At 33.7% G+C, this 16,908-nt stretch overlaps 1 protein-coding gene across 2 annotated transcripts in view; it reads right to left on the bottom strand.

Moving 5' to 3' along the window:
* The window catches only part of Blimp-1 (PR domain zinc finger protein 1), a 47,676-nt gene that overhangs the window by 8,125 nt on the left and 22,643 nt on the right, over window positions 1–16,908 (bottom strand). The window contains exons 1-2 of one of the 2 annotated variants that reach the window (XM_080146134.1): window positions 3,350–3,635; window positions 427–819 (exon numbers count right to left, since the gene is read on the bottom strand). In XM_080146134.1, the coding sequence (XP_080002260.1) occupies window positions 427–816 (390 nt within the window). In that variant the 5' untranslated portion in view covers window positions 817–819; window positions 3,350–3,635. Of the gene's footprint in view, window positions 1–426; window positions 820–3,349; window positions 3,636–16,908 lie in introns of those variants that run through there. The other variant, XM_080146133.1, reaches the window with a different exon arrangement.

Below are 16,908 nucleotides of genomic sequence, written 5' to 3'. Positions count from 1 at the left end.
TCTCTCTAATAAACTACTGGGGGGGGGGGGGGGGGGGGTACACTTCACATTTTAAGGATCTAACTTTAAGAGAAATTTCATTCCAACTTTGAACTTCAGTCTTGGGATATTTTATATCTTATAGTTTCTTTTTCTCACAAAAAAAACACGAAACCTTTCTAGATTATTTTATCTCTTTATAAAATTGTCCGTCTTATTTTATTAAAACGTTCAATTGCAAGAAAGTATGCATTTTGTATATAATTCCGACAAAATAACCCCTTTTGAAATTATAACTAGAAAAGTTTGGACACTTCTAGTTTGAACTAATAAAATTGTTGATAAAAGTACCCAAAGTTTAAGGAAACGAATAATAGAACGTTTGTGGTTATTTTTTTTATTTTTTTTTGGGGGGGGGGGGCATTCTCGCGCCCAATAAATGCGTACCTGAGCGTCATTTATGTATGCGGGGAGGACATACCGCATCCAGTTGGCCTTCCGCACATCTTTGCCGTCCACAAAAAAGGACAGTTCGTTTGTCTGTTTGTTGTACACCCGCCAAAAATACTTTCTGTCCGCAATATTATTATTGCGCGGGTAAATATCGCCGAGCATGGGGCCGAACCGCGTCCCCCGCGGGATGTACTCCCGCGCCCACACGCCGATGGTCGAGCTGTCGGGCAGGGCATTGGTCGGCTTTAGGACCAGGTTTTTGGGCAGCGATTTCTCGGCGCGGTTCGGACAGTTAGGCGGGCACAGGCTGTCGATGACGTTGTATGTGGCCAGCGAGGGCAGCTCACCCTCACTTATGTAGGGCAGGTCCAGCCGGTCGTCCATTTCCTGTAATACATAGATAGATGTTAATTAAGATAGAATATAAAGTAGTAAGGTTTTATTTGTCTGAAGTTTAAGATTTTAATTACTACCTAACCGATTGATTTCCCTATCTAGGGGAGCTTTATATAGGTTCCAGTATGGTTATTTAAATCTAAGTCTTGATGCGGCTTTATTTGCTATTTTTCTGGCACCCTTCCTTTTACCCTTTGATTAGAGCAACTATGCAGTAAGATAGAAATATAAGATAGATAGATAATAGGATAGAAAAAGCGAATCAGGATAGACAGACATCTAGCTCAATATTTAAGAGACAGTTAGATTTATCTATAGATATTTTAAAGAATCTGCAAACCTTAGAAACTTTCATAGATTTTCAATATGTTAACTTTATAAACGTTGATTAAATACTACCTAGTCAAAACCATACAAGCTAAAAATCAAATAACATGAAGATTTACGCAGTTAAAAAATTACTTTTTCTTTCTGGTGAAAGCTAGAAGTTAAATAACAAGGATGATTGTTTCCAATATATAGCGCAGTATACACAATATTTATAACTAGCGGCTTTAGAGGCCTCTAGTGGCACTTTAAATGTTTGATTATTTTAAATAATACAGAACATGTCTATGTTGCATTCAAGTCTCTACGTAAAAAAAATTAGATTTTTTTGTGATCCCTCTGTGGAAGGTGGTGGTACCCTCCCCCAAAATAGTTATAAACCTTCCCGTGACCTATGAGAAGCTACCCTGTTTAAGAACATTGTATTGTGATACAGAAGTAAAGTTTGGATGACCAGGCCAAGCTAATGTGACGGGACAGGCAGATGCTTATTATAAAGAAGTTTCGCTACATAAAAAGTTGTATTTACGCGCATTTTTGGTGAGAGAGTTTACGCTCGTTCACGCACGTTCGTGAAAGCGCAAAAACTACGCGTTTTTCTTTTAATGGGAGGAGGGGGAGTGTTTTAGTATAATGAAGGGTGTGGGGGGAGGGGGGTATTTCAGCCAATCGTATTTTCTCTTGTGCATGACATTTGGCTTAGAAATTACGTCGTAGGTCTGTCTACCATTTGGGAAAGGGATAGGGCACCTCATTAAAAAACTATTTTACCACTGTCAAAAACCGAATAATACCTAACCTTAATGTAACAATTCCTTTTTGGGTAAAAAATAAGAGCGTTAAATTGTAAGATAAGATAATGATGGAAAAGTTAAAGGCCAAATAAGACTAAAAAACACCCCCTATCAAAATAAACAAAATTATGTCCAAAAATATTGTTTTTTAGAATAATTGTCCAAAAAAAAAGTCTGGCGAAAAGATTCCGATTGGCTGAATTTTTCACTGGAAATCTTTTAGAAAGTGGTTCTCGTTTGAGGGGGCAGTAACAATTTTTTTTCTAGCATTTTCCATTCAAAATCATTTTAGCCCGCCCTCCCCCCACTAAGAATAACTTGTCAGAGAGAGATATTTCACCTGAAACTATTATGCCTCCTTGGTTTCAAATGTGAAAAAAATCATTATTGTAACAAAAAGTATTACTTTCTGCATGTAAAAGTAGCTATCAATAAAGAAAGTATAATTAAGTATGTTTTCGACTAAACAGTATTTCTATATATTTTTTTTTTTGGGGGGGGGGGAATAAAGACACTTCTAGTAGATTGAGGAAAGTATTGCGCGTAGTGAAAGGGCCTAGACCATTGCAGAACAAAGGGGCCCCTAGTTTGGGGGCCTTAATACTAGACTTTCACCCTCAGGGAATAAGAGATTCTCTATGACGCAAAGTTAATCTTCCCCCCAAATATTAAGATTTTTTATACCTGGGAAAGAGGAAAAAATTTCCTCAAATAGTGAAAAAGGGGCGTTAATTTAATTTCCATTCTCCTATCCCTACATTCATCTTATATTTTAATTATCTTGAAGTAAATTACAACAAAGTTTTAAAAAACGTGTTGATTTTATAAATAGCGCAGTGAAAACATTTAAGAAACAAGTAATTATGTTTGGCAGGTGTTGTCAACAAATCACTGACCATGACTTTTTTGCCAGGTTAAGTTGATAGCTTTTTAATTTAAAACAAATGATGTTTTAAATTTTTAAAGATCCTCAAGAACCTAATATAGTGATGTTATATACATACTTTGGCGTCGCCACGGTGATAGACTTATAGAGTAACAGCGCTGCTAAAAATCACCAAAAAGGCATTAAATTTACAATTTAAATTTAGACATTTTATCAGACATAATTTTCTTTTAAAATGAATTCAAAGGACTTTTTAAAGTACCTTTTCTTTATAAAGATACCTTTTAGAGGCAAAATCAAAAGATTTACTTATTTCATGATGTTAAAAAATGCATAAAAAAAATAATAAATAATTATTTGGTGGTTGTCTAAGTTAGGGTTTTATTAGATTAATTAATTTGATACATAAAACACAAAAGTAATAATTGTATAAAAATAGTCATCATATTTTGAAAACTACATGGTCTAAAAATGATGTCATCTATCTAGACTAACAAAATAAACATCAACCTACCTAAATCTGATAGTTGTCTTATTGATGAAAATTTTAAAAATTGTTTTTTAGAAACATTTCACTTTTATTAACATTATTTTTTAGTTAATAACTTTCATAAAATTAACCTTTTTTTTTAAATTTTTCAATGTGTTAAAAAATCACCGTTTGTAAATATCTATAAAAAAGCACAGCACTGTTTTGTAAATTATTTATTTGGGGAAAAAAGGGTTTTTAATTTCACAGTGTTTCGCTTCAAGTCACTCAGACTCGGTGTGAATGTCCGACTCTACTAAAAATCTAAACTTGGAGTATTATTCCTCTGAAGTAACCCCCTCCCATATAGTTTGGGAGAAGAGAAGGGCAAGTATTGGGAGGGAGGGGGTGTATAGAGAGGGAGAGTGAGATTACTTTCTGCTGTTGGGGGTTGGTTACAAGGGAGGAGAATAGTAGGAATGAAGGTAGTCCTACAAAACAGAGAAAAATATCACATTGACGCCATCCGGCGCGTATTAGGCTTAAAAGATTAGAGTAAAACACTAGAGGGTGAAAGGGTTAAACAACCGCCTTGTGCAACCTATCTATTGGGTCATTAAAAATCAACCAATAGTGTCGCTTATATTAAAACAGCCATGTACCATAAAATAATTTAGAAGCAGATGAAACAGGTCTTTGAAAAAGGAAGGTAGGTAGTTGTCTGTATCTACATCTATACTATAGATCTGTTCTTAAAACCCACCCTGGACAAGTACTTTATGGAAGCTTTGGAGTGAGTTTTCTTTAAAAATTACAGATTCTTAACCTATTTACATGCATATATACATCCTATTGCTATTACTATTTTTGTTATGTTTATATTCAGAAATTAATGTTAAAAAATCAACTAAAATATAGGATAAAATTTATAACAAGAAAGGGCTATATTGTGGCCTTAAAGCAACAGGCCCCTCCTAAAGAAAATCATATCCATGTTTAATTTAATTATTCAATAATTCTCATCATAATGATATAAAAAAAACCTTACAGAAATCTTTGACAAGAAAAGTTCTGTAGTTTTGTATAACCACCATAGCATGAAATTCTCACTCCCCCTCTCAATTGTGACGGAAAGGGAAAGCCCCCCTCTCTCTCTCTTTTAGTCTCACAAACAAGAGTAAGGGGGACCGAAGTACTTCTTTTTGTTGCTTGCAAATCAGAAAAGGGGGAGAAGTATCATCATCGGATAGGGTGTTGGGAAGAGTAGTTCAATGAACGCAATTTTGGACCCAGGATTTTTACATATTTTAGAATAAAAACCTTAAGAAATTTTTAAATCAAATTATCAATACTTATTTTATTTAGTAGGATTTTATTTGAAAATTATTTTTTTTTTTGAGAAAATGAAACACATAAATGTCAGGGCCCACGTAGTAAAGTCACTCACCCCGTAGTGGACAATAGAGTTAGTAAATAATGAAAATTATATAGAAAGCATATTTCTATTAAATGTTTTTTTTAAATTTTTCGTTCCTTATAAAAGGGATTTAGATCAAGATAAATATTTTTCTAAAATATTTTTTATTTGAATTGACGCTTAAAATCTAAACATTTATTCCTCCTTTATCTCACTGTTGTGAAGAGGGAATCCATGAAGAAAAAATGGAGTGTGTCCAACAAAAAATCTGGGAAACAATAAATATAAAAAATCTCTGAAAATAAATGGTTTCCCGCATTTTTCGAAAAGTTGAAAAAAAATAATTGTTTAAATGTAGAAAAAATGTTAATGATATATTTTTTGGACACTCAGGGTACTTTTAATGACCCTTCCAAGGCAACATGATTTAAAAGAGACGAAAATCAAGCTTACAAAAGGGCCTTGTGTGTGTGTGTATGTGTGTGCGTACCATGAAAGCCCCTACGGTTAAATTAGGGAATGACACATTAGAGGGGGTGTTTTTAGGGGCTTTTGGAATTTCCGTTCGATTGTAAGGGAAGAGGGGTAAGGGGGCTTTTTAAGCGCAATTTTAAAACAAGATTTTTAAGATTTTGGTGTATTTTAGGGCTTTGTTTGTTGATGAAAATGAAAAGAGAGTGAAATTATGAAAATTGGGCTTAATATTTTGAGGGGTCGGACACCAAATGAAGTTGAATATCAGTAACGTGGATACTTAAACTGCAAAATTGACCAAAAACAAGAATGATAACATCCAGGAGCAGCTATACAGATGGGCAGACATATTTTATTAACAACATGATAATGGAAATTCGTACAAAAAGCATTTTACCTCAAAAATTTGGAGTGAATAATCTTTGTAATTTCCTAATCCTTATAAAAAAGTAAAAGGATTTTTGTCTGTCTGTGTGTCTGTTTGTATCAAACGATCTCGCTAACCGCTAAACTGATCGGGTTCTCCTTTGCAGGATACCTTCTTGTAGGTCCTGGGAAGGTTTATAACTATTTTGGAGGAGGGTACCCAAAAAAAATTTACTTTAAAAAAAAATAGGTCTTGGGATTCAACTCCACCCTTCTCAAGTGCCCCTAGAGGCCTCTAGGAGCGTAGCCGCTGGTATACTAATATTGCTGAGTCAATAAATTCATTCTTAAAGTCAATAATCATGATAGTTAATTGATTGGTGGTGAAGTTAGAGGTATATTTATTTTCCTTTACAAACGTACTTTTAACTATTTATTTGAAACAAAAAGATGTTTGATTATAGAAAAAAAGATAATTTTTAAAAAATAATCTTTTATATTTTCAGGGAGAATAGGGACATTTAAAAAAGCGAAGCTTTTCTCTAATTAGGGTCGGTCCGTCCGTCCGTACGTAACGGATAGCTTAATTTCGTTAATTTAGGCATATTAAAATTGTCCTATCGATTTCCAACTTTGCATGATGATTCCTATAGAAGGTACGATTTAGATAGCGTAGCAACTCTATAATCATTAACAGAATGTCCATACGTCCATTTTAAACATGTTGATTTTTTACATTTTTAACAACAAATTTTTATGTGATCTAATTATCCGATTGATCTCATTTTTGGTATATCTATTCCTTTGACAGCAAAGTATAATATTTTAAGTAAAGCAATTATATAATCAAGTCCTAAGAATGTCAGTATGTCCTTAAACAGAATTATGTATTTAAAAAGTTTTGCAACAAATTTACTTACAATTTTGCTTCGACTCTTATACATTTATATTCTCATTATTCAGTTCCACTAAACAAGTGTTAATGTCCGTTTATCCTACCGTTTCAGTGCTTCGCTTTTTTGGATGTTGGCATCCTTGTTTCATTGAGTTTAGTGTCAAAAATGCTAAATGGACCAATTTAAGACTTTCCTGAAAATTGTGGAACTATTGGTCAAGCTGTTTGCGCGATCTAAGCGAACATACTTTCAGACAGACATACCATGTAGTATTCTCAGAAACAGAAAGACAGACAGACAGACAGAAAGATGAAAGAGATGAACAATAATTTAATCTCCTTAAATAAAATTTGTTGGGCCAAAGTTTTTCTATTAATTGCTACACTGCACTGTAAGGTTTTTCTTCTTCAAATCTATGGCTTTAGACTAATATTGGATCTTATTGCATAGACACTGACAGCGTAAAGATGCACCAAAAAATGACGTCATACGATAAAATAACCAATGAGAGGGCAGTATAAATTTTACAATTGGCCAAATTGCAGTGTATACTGGCCACTAAATTGTTTACTTTATAGTATGACGTCATTTTTTGGTACCACTTTACGCTGTCACTTATATTCATTTTTTGACTGGCCGAAAATATGAAGGTAAAACTTTTTTTTAGTGAAATATCCCTATCCATATTTTACTCTCATGGGGAGTCAGTCGACTCTAGAAGAGGTTAAAAATAAAAATATCAGAGCAACGAAGACGAGAGGGCGAGAGAGCATTTTTCCGTCGTCTAACATTTTTTCCGCCAATATTCCAAGGTCATTTTGTTTAAAGAGTATTGTACGTTTGTGCGTTAATATGTTTTTTTTTGTAGCGTAGCTACTCTATAATTAGGTCTGATCCTTACGTATGTACATCCTTCTATGAAAGACTCTTAAAGAATGTTTAAATATGTAAGAAAAGGCCATCCCCTAATTTACAGTAGTATAGTTTTATGCCTGAAAATGAAGATATCTGAAATTGTTGGCCTAAATGGGTTTTACCCTTCAGGGTATCTTGATTGCGATGGTTTTAGGCTATTTTCTTGACCTACCCTACATTCTCCTAGAGGCTAGGGCGAAGAAACATTTGGCCGTATATCTGTACATTTTATTTTTATTTCATTACTGTACTTTTATTTTCTATCAAAAAAGTAGTTAGCTTTATATTGCTGCGCTGCTAATGGCTTATTGTGCTTGTTATTAGTACAATATTTTGGAAGCCAAGGTCATAGAAATAGAGGTTAGGTTACACTTTACTCAGAGGGCAATAACCCCTATCCTATACAACTTGGGAGTTGGTATAGTAACATTGCATTCGACAATTAATGTCATTCTGTTCGATAAAGCAGTAAGGTTTTTTTTAAAATGTCGGTTAAGATCTCGCAATCCACTAAGCAGATTGGGTTCTACATTTAGGGGAGGCTTTGCAAAGATCCCAGGATAGTTTAGGCTTATTATTTTTTTTTTATTTGGGTCGGTTTTAGGCTATTTTTCTGCCCATACCTCCCCTCCCATTAGAAATGAGAACTCTTAGATGCTAAGATTGCAGCCGCTAAAAATACAAATAGCATTACGTAACTGTGTTAGCTATAATCACCAATGTCATTTGTCGACAAAAACTCTATTAAAATTGAATGTCAACCTATACTTATTTGTCTAACAGGATACTTTTAAATATACCATTTATAACTGTCTAATATGACTCGTAAAAAAAAGTTAAAAAGAAGGATTTAAAGAGAAAAAAGTTTTAATTAAAATTATGAAAAGATATTGAGTTGTTTTTTTTTAAATTAACGTTATCTATCCTTAATGCTAGACATAGTTTTTTTCTTATGGATGAGAACCGGTTCTTATTCACCGGATTCGAATGAATAAGAGAAAAACTCTTAAAAGCCCGTACTTTTATTATTTTTTTATACTAAATTATTATTTTTCTTTTTTACGTCAATGTCTCATTTTTAATATAACAGTAAATTTGTTTTTAATATTAACGAAGCTTTTTGAACAGACAAGCCAAATAGAGGATTTGATTATCTTAATTTTTTTTTCATTTTAAAGTAACAGGATGTCTGTATGTTGTTCAGTAAGATATCGTAAACGGCTGGACCAGTTCGCTCAGGGAGGTGTAGCCCGGGCCCACCCCCTAAAAAAACAGAGAAAAGTTTACCCAAAAGAAAATTTGCAACAAGAAATTTAAAAACAAAAAAATAAAGAATAGTAAACAATAATACAGTAGATACAGCGAAAATATCCCATTATATAAAACAGTAAGCTTTTTTTCTGTAGCGAAGGATCTCGCTAACAGCTAAACCGATATGGTTCTCCTTTACATTGAATCTTCTTATATGTCATGCGATAGCTTTAGGCTATTTCACTTTTATAAAAAAAAAGTCTGGGTATGGTTTAAGGCTATTAATCTGCCCTCCCATATCCTTTCTAATATAGTGCTAGGGGCGCAGCCGCTAATTTTAAGAGTAAATTTGATTAATTATACCATATTTACAGAGTTGTTTCGCTACCACAAAAAAAATTATCGACAGATTGACATCAAACTTAAAAGCTTCTTTTTAAAGTAAAAATTTTTTTCAAGCGGGGCTTTTCTATAATTATGGTCGGTCTCTACGGCAGGCTTTACGTGAATGGTGAACGAATAGCTCATATTGTTATGATTAGAACTGTTCTATCGATTTTAAACTCGCTAATTTATTTTTGTATAATATGATTTTTCTTTTCATCTTATATTTGGAATACTGATTCCTAGGGCAATAATGTACAATATTACATGCAAATCATCTCTATGATCAAGTCTTAGAAATGCAGGGGAATTTGAACTACAAATTTCACCCATAAACACGTTCCTTCATTCTTTCGCTTAAAACGTTGGTTTAAATGTAGTCTACGGACAAAATTATTTTGTTTATAATCATTGGGAATGAAAAAAATAAATTTATCGTCCCTGATGTGTTTTACTTTTTAGGAAGGGTAGGTGATCAACAATTAGGGGGGTGGTATGTGTGTGTGTGTGAATGTGTGTGTGTGCGTGCGTGTGTGTGGGATTTAAAGCCATATTGTAGGGAAGAAGAGATAGGACAATGACAGATTATTCCCCCATCAAAAGCCTTACCATAAAGTAACAGGATGTCTGTCTGTTTGTACTGAAGAATTCCGCTAACCGCTGAACCGATATGGTTCTCCTTTACAGGATAGCTTCTCATAGGTTCTGGGAATGTTTATAAGTATTTTGCAGGAGGGTACCACCACCCTCCCAAGAGAAATCGCCCTTAACAAATATCCAATAACTTTTTCTTTAAAAAATCTAAAATAAAAAAATGGGTTATCGAATCCAAAAGTGCTCCTAAAGGCCTCTGGGGGGCGTAAAAAGGGATTTAATTTTGAGGGAAGAATCTTCCATCGTCATAGCACTTATCCCTACTTCTTTTCGTGACTAATGATCAAAAGTGAAATATGGAAAACCAGGGGTTTTGAGTAGCGAAGCTATTTATAACTTACTCTGTCTGTGTGTCCGTCTGTGCTGTCATTTGAGATAACTGGCGGATTTTTGTTAAATTCTGTAATAAATGTAACCAACTAGGTCTGTCTGTCTGTCTGTAATGCACAAGGCATCAAATTTATAAATTGAAATTTGTTTAATGTTTATCTTTTTATAAAAGTTTGAGGATGACTCTATGTCTGTTTGTTTCGTGTACCGACGTATCCCGCTACCCGCTGAACCGATATTATTCTCCTTTAAAATTCAAGGAAGCTTCTCATTGGTCCTGGGAAGGGTAAGAACTATTTTTGGGGAGGATATTACCACCCTGCCAAGAGAGATCGCCCCTAGAAAAAAAAAACCACCCGCCCCCCCCCCCCCCATGCAAAAAGTGTATTTGGTCTTTCTTATCATTTTGTGTACTATGTTTCTGAGCTTCGCCAATTATGGATGTTATATATTGTTAAGATATAAAATTTGTTTTAAAATGAGGAAGGCAAATAGGTACTTGCTTACATGTAGTAGACTGGAGCACCGAAAACCCCCCCCCCCCCCGCTTAGTTTTGACAAAAATCAAAAATAAGGGGGGGGTAGTTTTTTAATGTCTGGAAAACGGCAAGGAGGCAAAGTGCTCAGCAAGGCAAAGACTTAACCCCCCCCTTAATTTTGAAGAAAATCAAAAATAAGGGGGGGGGTTAAAAACTACCCCCCCCTTATTTTTGATTTTTGTCAAAACTAAGCGGGGGGTTAAAAAACTACCCCCCCCCCCTTATTTTTGATTTTTGTCAAAACTAAGCGGGGGGGGGGGGTTTTCGGTGCTCCGGTCTTCACATGTAAGCAAGCACCGGCAAATACTCTTAAAAAGGACAATTACGACCATAAGTAGCAACATCAAAAAGAGGGGTATAGTCCCTTTCGTGGCAACGCCTCTTAGAGGGCGTTTTATTGAATTTTCACAGTAGCTTTTCCACTATTGCTATCTCGGCTGACTCTAACCCTGTGGGGCAATCACCTAACCTAACCTAACCTATCAGAAGCTACTTAGAAAAAAGGACGAAACACTCCTTAAGAGGCGTTGCCACGAAAGGGACTAATAACCAAAAAGAGAAATCTTCTTCAGGCAAAAAATTCAGCCGCCTATCTTTAAAGCAAATACCATTCGAATTAATAGATATTAACATTATTATTTGAAACAATTTAAAATTCACCAATGCACAAGGATAACGGAGTTTTAGTAATTACTGAACGACGTATAGAAAGACCCTAATTATATAATAGCTTCGCTGACAACAAAAAAGTAAGTCCACAATTAAAAAGTTAGAAAGCGGAACAAAATTCTGACAGCCAAATTTTTTTTTGCACTTTTTTGATAGATATACATTAATCATTTTTTAGATATCTTGATATTTGTCGCTTTGTCTATCTATCTATCTATCTGTTGCTTTGTCAATATCTATCTATCACCTTTTTAATTTTTCTTGTAACGTCCGTTTGTTCATCTGTATAAGTTCATAAAGATCTCTAAGACTAAACAATATTGAAAACTTAATCTTGACAAAATCAACGATAACACATTAAAAAGAACTATTGGATCAAGTCAAGCTGAGTATGCCAAATGCCTAATTTTCGTAACTTTTCTACTACTTGGAATAAGGCTCCTAGATGCTAGGGACGCACTGCTAGTTTATATATTTTATGTACGTAAAGTAGTTAATTTGTAGAAATCGGAAAATATGTTAAATTCATTTTTTTATTTTTTTGTCATGCTGCTTTATTTCATAAACTATTGGCATACTATGCTTTACTTGATGAAATATTGGCATACTATGTTTTACTTGGGGGAATATTGGCATATTCCGCTTGACTAGGGGGAATATTGGCACGCTCTGTTTTACTTGTTGCCATTGGCACACTCAGCTTGACTTGATCCGAACTATTTTCGACTGATTAATGCAGAAAAAAATACATTCTTCAATTGACAAATCACTGTTTCCTAATATCAAATATCTTAAATTTAAATTTTGGAGAAAATTCAAATTTATTAATTTTCTTCAACCAATTTGGTTAAAATAAATTTTATGAGTTTAATTTCTTCTTATTTATTGATTTATTGTTCTTAAATAACAAGGATGATATATTAATTAAGTAGCGCAGCAATAACAAGATAAACATATTTTTCCATTAAATCTTTTCTTTTGACTATATGCCATTTATTAAATACTAGCGTCTACGCAACTAGAAGCCTCTAGTGGCACATCGAATGTTGTCTATAATTTTCTAATAATTTCTATGTTGCGTTCAAGTCTCTACGTAAATTTTTTTTGTGAATTCTCTTGGTAGGGTGGTGGTACCCTCCCCCGAAATAGTTATAAACCTTCCTGGGACCTATGAGAAGCTACCCTGTTAAGGGGAACCCGGTCTGCTCAGCGGTTAGCGAGATCCTTCGGTACAGACAAACAGACAGAAACACAAACACACATCCTGTTACTTTATTATACGGATTATTGAATTGACTTTATGGTATTAAAGAACAGTGCAGTGGTAATAGCTGACATATTATCGACATGTCATGACAACAACAATATCGACCATAAGATTATTATACAGGGTATTAAGACAGGGATCTAAAGGGATAAGACAATGGCCAATAAATTGATGTATATGCCCTATGATTATACACAAAATTATACCTTCTTCTGATTATAATTAGTAGTTTCAACGTTTAGACACTAAATGTAATGAACCAACCAATTAAAATTTGAATAAAAATCCCCAAAGTTGTTTATTTAATTATAAAACTTTGGGGACTAGTGTAATTAACAGCCAAATGTCCCCTCCCTGGCTGGCAATTTTATGTTGATATGGTTACAGCAAAAAAGCATTTAAAGGGATAAATAACAGTAGATTTATAATTGAAATATGTTACATGCTTAACGGTATAATGTAAAAAAGTGTCTATTTAAAAGCAGTTTTTGTAATTTACCGTCTCTTTATTTAAAATCAAGCTTTTTGGGCCTGTACAACAGGGCTTGGCAGTACAACCGTATTAAGCAATACTTTTATTAACTTTTCATTATGATAATTGAGAAGTTGGATTTACTCGGCTACTATACAAGATAGGGTTTCCGATATAGATAATCCTTTAACAATTGGTTTTTAGATAAATTTACGGGTTGGTTCGTTATACCAACCTATATATTTTAACTAGCGGCTTCACCCCTAGCTTCCAGGGGCTTTGCCCCAAGAGGTAATTAAAGAAAAAGATAAATTAAAGAATTAAGTACCTCTGGTGCTGCTACCATTAATTTTAAATAATTAAAAAAGAATTGAATGAGATTTTTTTTTGGTGGGGGGGGGAGGGAGGTTAATAGGACTTATGAGAAGTTAAACTGTGAAGGAGAACCATATCGGTTCAGCGGTTAACGAGATCCTTTGACAGATAGACAGATCCTGTTACTTTTATAAAATGATGGATGATGTCACTCTTATTTTCCAAATTATCCCAATATCTAAGAAAGAACGCACATTATTTAATTGCCAAGCACGTTTGGAAATCTGCGTGCGTATTACGCGCATAGTTAGGCGCACACAAATGTCATAATATCTAGAGGGAAAGAAATTAGACAGTGAATAAAAGGAGGGGAAAAGAAAGAAAGAAAGAATGAGAGAGAGAGAGAGAGTCAGAGAAAAGATATATGCAAAACGAAAAAGAAAGGATAGGAGAAGAATAAAAAGATATCGAGAGAGAGAGACAGATAAAGAGGGATAGGCAGAAAGAAAATAAGATAGTTAGAAAGATAAAAATAGAAAAAAGAGTGAAAGATAAGGAGATAAATAAATAGAGAAAATACAGAGAAAAATGAAAATTAATAAGGATAGTAAGATAAAAAGAATAAAAAAAAGAAAATAGGTATAAAAAATGTAAATTTAAGAAAACAAGGATGACAACATCCATAAAAGCGAAGCACTGAAACGGTAGGACAAACGGACATTAACACTTGTATAGTATCTGAACTGAAAAATCAGAACATAAATGTATAAATGTCGAATCAAAATTGTAGGTAAATTTGTTGAAAAACTGCTTAAAAACAGGATAATGTTTATGGACATACTTACATTTTTGGACTTGATTATAGAGTTGCTTCGCTTATAATATTGTTCTTTGTTGTCCCAGAAATCAATATACCAAAAATCAGATCAAACGGATAATTAAAACACTTGAAAATTTGTTGTTAAAAAAGTAGAAAAATGAACATGTTTAAAATGGACGTACGGACATTCTGGTAATGATTATAGAGTTGCTACGCTTTCTAAATCGTACCCAACTACTACAGGAATCATCATGCAAAGTTTGAAATCGATAGGACAATTCTAACATGCCTAAATTAACGAATAAAAGCTATCTATCTCGGACGGACGTACGGACGGACGGACGTACGGACGGACCGACCCTAATTATAGAAATAGATAGAATGAAAGGAAACGTTTAATAGATAACGAATGACAATACCTTTAAGAAGCGAAGCACAGTTATAAACAGACGTACAGACAAAGTGAATTACAGATCCAACGGACAGACAAATTAGTAACCGAAATTATATTTAGCATTATGTTAAGAATATTAGACAAAATTCAAATTGTCTGATCGAATAAGAACTTGAAAGGGCGAAAATATATTTCCTTAAAAGGAAAAAATTATATGTGTATGTTTATAATTATGACATGGCGTTTAGGTGATATTAATGAACAAACAAACATACACAAAACTGTTATTTTCGTTTATTTGTCGTTTTTTAATCGTTTTTCTTTCCATTTGTACGCATTACAATTTCGGAAATTTCCCCTTCTTATATTCGTTCTACATTTTATTTCCTTTCATATTAGAGAAGATTCCCTATAGCTATCTTTGGCAGTCAGTCCGTAACACAAAAAAGAAATTTAATGTTCATGACGGCGTGCTGAGATTTTATTTAAATGTTCTTTTGCTATTATTGTTAACCATGACAAAAATTAAAAGAAGCTCCTATTGTTTTTATTGGCAGAAAATTCTTTGTTCTTTTAACTATATCTTTCTTATTTTTCTATCTATTGAAATAATCACCTCTAGCTATCTGTCTATCTCATTCCTATTGACTATCTTTGTCTTTCTATCTATTTACCTATAAATCTATCTAAAATTGTTGTTACCCGGTGAAAGTTCTACGACCCCCCTCCCCCCCCCCCAAACTTTCCTCCTTTCTATCTTTCTTTTCCATTTCCCCTGGGAAAGTTCTTTCACCTTCCCTCCCCCCACTACAACAAACAAAAACACCCCTCCCCTCCCCCCCTGTCAAATTGCAATGTACATGTTTCTGGTGAAAATATTAAACTTCTCGGGTTCACAGAACTTTCATTGATTTTCCAACAAAACGGCGAAATTTTCAAATATTTTAGTTAGCTAAAACATTAATTAATGGTCTAGGAAAATTATTTAGCCCTTGAATAATGAACCCCTACTTTGAGGATAGGGGCAAAGCCGCTAGCATCATAAAAAATCTGTTAAAGTTTTTTATAAAAGTACAAATTTAGCTATTTATTCTTTTACTTCTTTGCATAAACGTATAAATATTCTCAACATCTAGGGTTCAAAAAACTTTCATTGATTTGAAGGGAGGGACTTGCTGGGTGGAAATCCGATAATATAATGAAGTAAGGTTATTTTTGTCTGAAGCTTAAGATCTCAAAAATTGCCAGCCAGAATGGGTTGTACCCTTCAGATAAGCTTTTTAAATGCCTTTGGTTGTTTTAGGCTATTTTCTGTCCTTCCTCGCCCTCAACTACAATATAAACAAGGATGACAACATCCATAAGTAGCGAAGCACAAAAAATCGTAGATGGGAATACGTACAGGTAGATTTAAAAGGTTTTTACTAAAATCAAGAATAGATTTATTGGATAAAATAAATATGAAACCTTGTTTTATTTTGTATGATGACGATGGTCAAAGTAAATTATATTAAAGATGCTCATAACAATGGGAAAAATTATTTTGATACTGATATCCCAAAAAAGTTTTAAAATTGGACCAAAAACACCAAAGATATGATGAAATATGTAAAACATATAAAAATAGCAAAAACCTGCTAAAAAGCAGTCTGACCGCCATACTTGTTTTCTTAAAACGACAGGAAATTTAATTTTTGAATCCTTAACTTAAAAAAATTTGGAAAATTGGACTATATACATCAAAGATATGGAAAAATTTAAAAATAGCCAAAAACCTGCAAAAAGGAAGCCTGACCCTCATGGTTGTTTTCTTTAAACAACAGGAAATTTAATTTTGATATGTATAACTGAAAAAATTTTGGAAATCGTACCATAAACACCAAAGATATGGAGAAAAATGCGAAAAATAAAAAAAATAGCCTAAAACCTGCTGAAAGACAGTCTGACCGTCATAGTTGTTTTCTTAAAAGGACAGGAAATTTAATTTTGATATCTATAACTAAAAAAATTTTGGAAATCGGACCATAAACACCAAAGATATGGAGAAAAATGTGAAAAATACAAAAATAGCCTAAAACCTGCTTAAAGGCAGTCCGACCGTCATAGTTGGTTTCTTTAAAGGACTGAAAATTTAATTTAGATATCTATAACTGAAAAAATTTTGAAAATCGCATCATAAACACAGAAGATATTGAGAAAAATGTGAAAAATACAAAAATAGCCTAAAACCTGCTAAAAAGCGGTCCTACCGCCATCGATGTTTTATACTTAATTGTGCTCCTTATTGATGGGAATGTTGGCAAAAAATTTCAGCATTCTATCTTTTATAGGAGCTGAGTAAATCCCATTTCCCCCATAGCGTTACGGACTGACGGACGGACGGACTGACGGACGGACGGACTGACGGACGGACGGACAAAGTGAATTATAGAGTAGCTTCG

This window comes from Acartia tonsa, chromosome 13 (genome assembly GCF_053477335.1).
Source record: "Acartia tonsa isolate MP-2025a chromosome 13, ASM5347733v1, whole genome shotgun sequence".
NCBI lineage: Eukaryota > Metazoa > Arthropoda > Copepoda > Calanoida > Acartiidae > Acartia > Acartia tonsa.
Note: the sequence above shows the minus strand (reverse complement) of the source record. Positions and strands in the feature narration are given on the sequence as shown.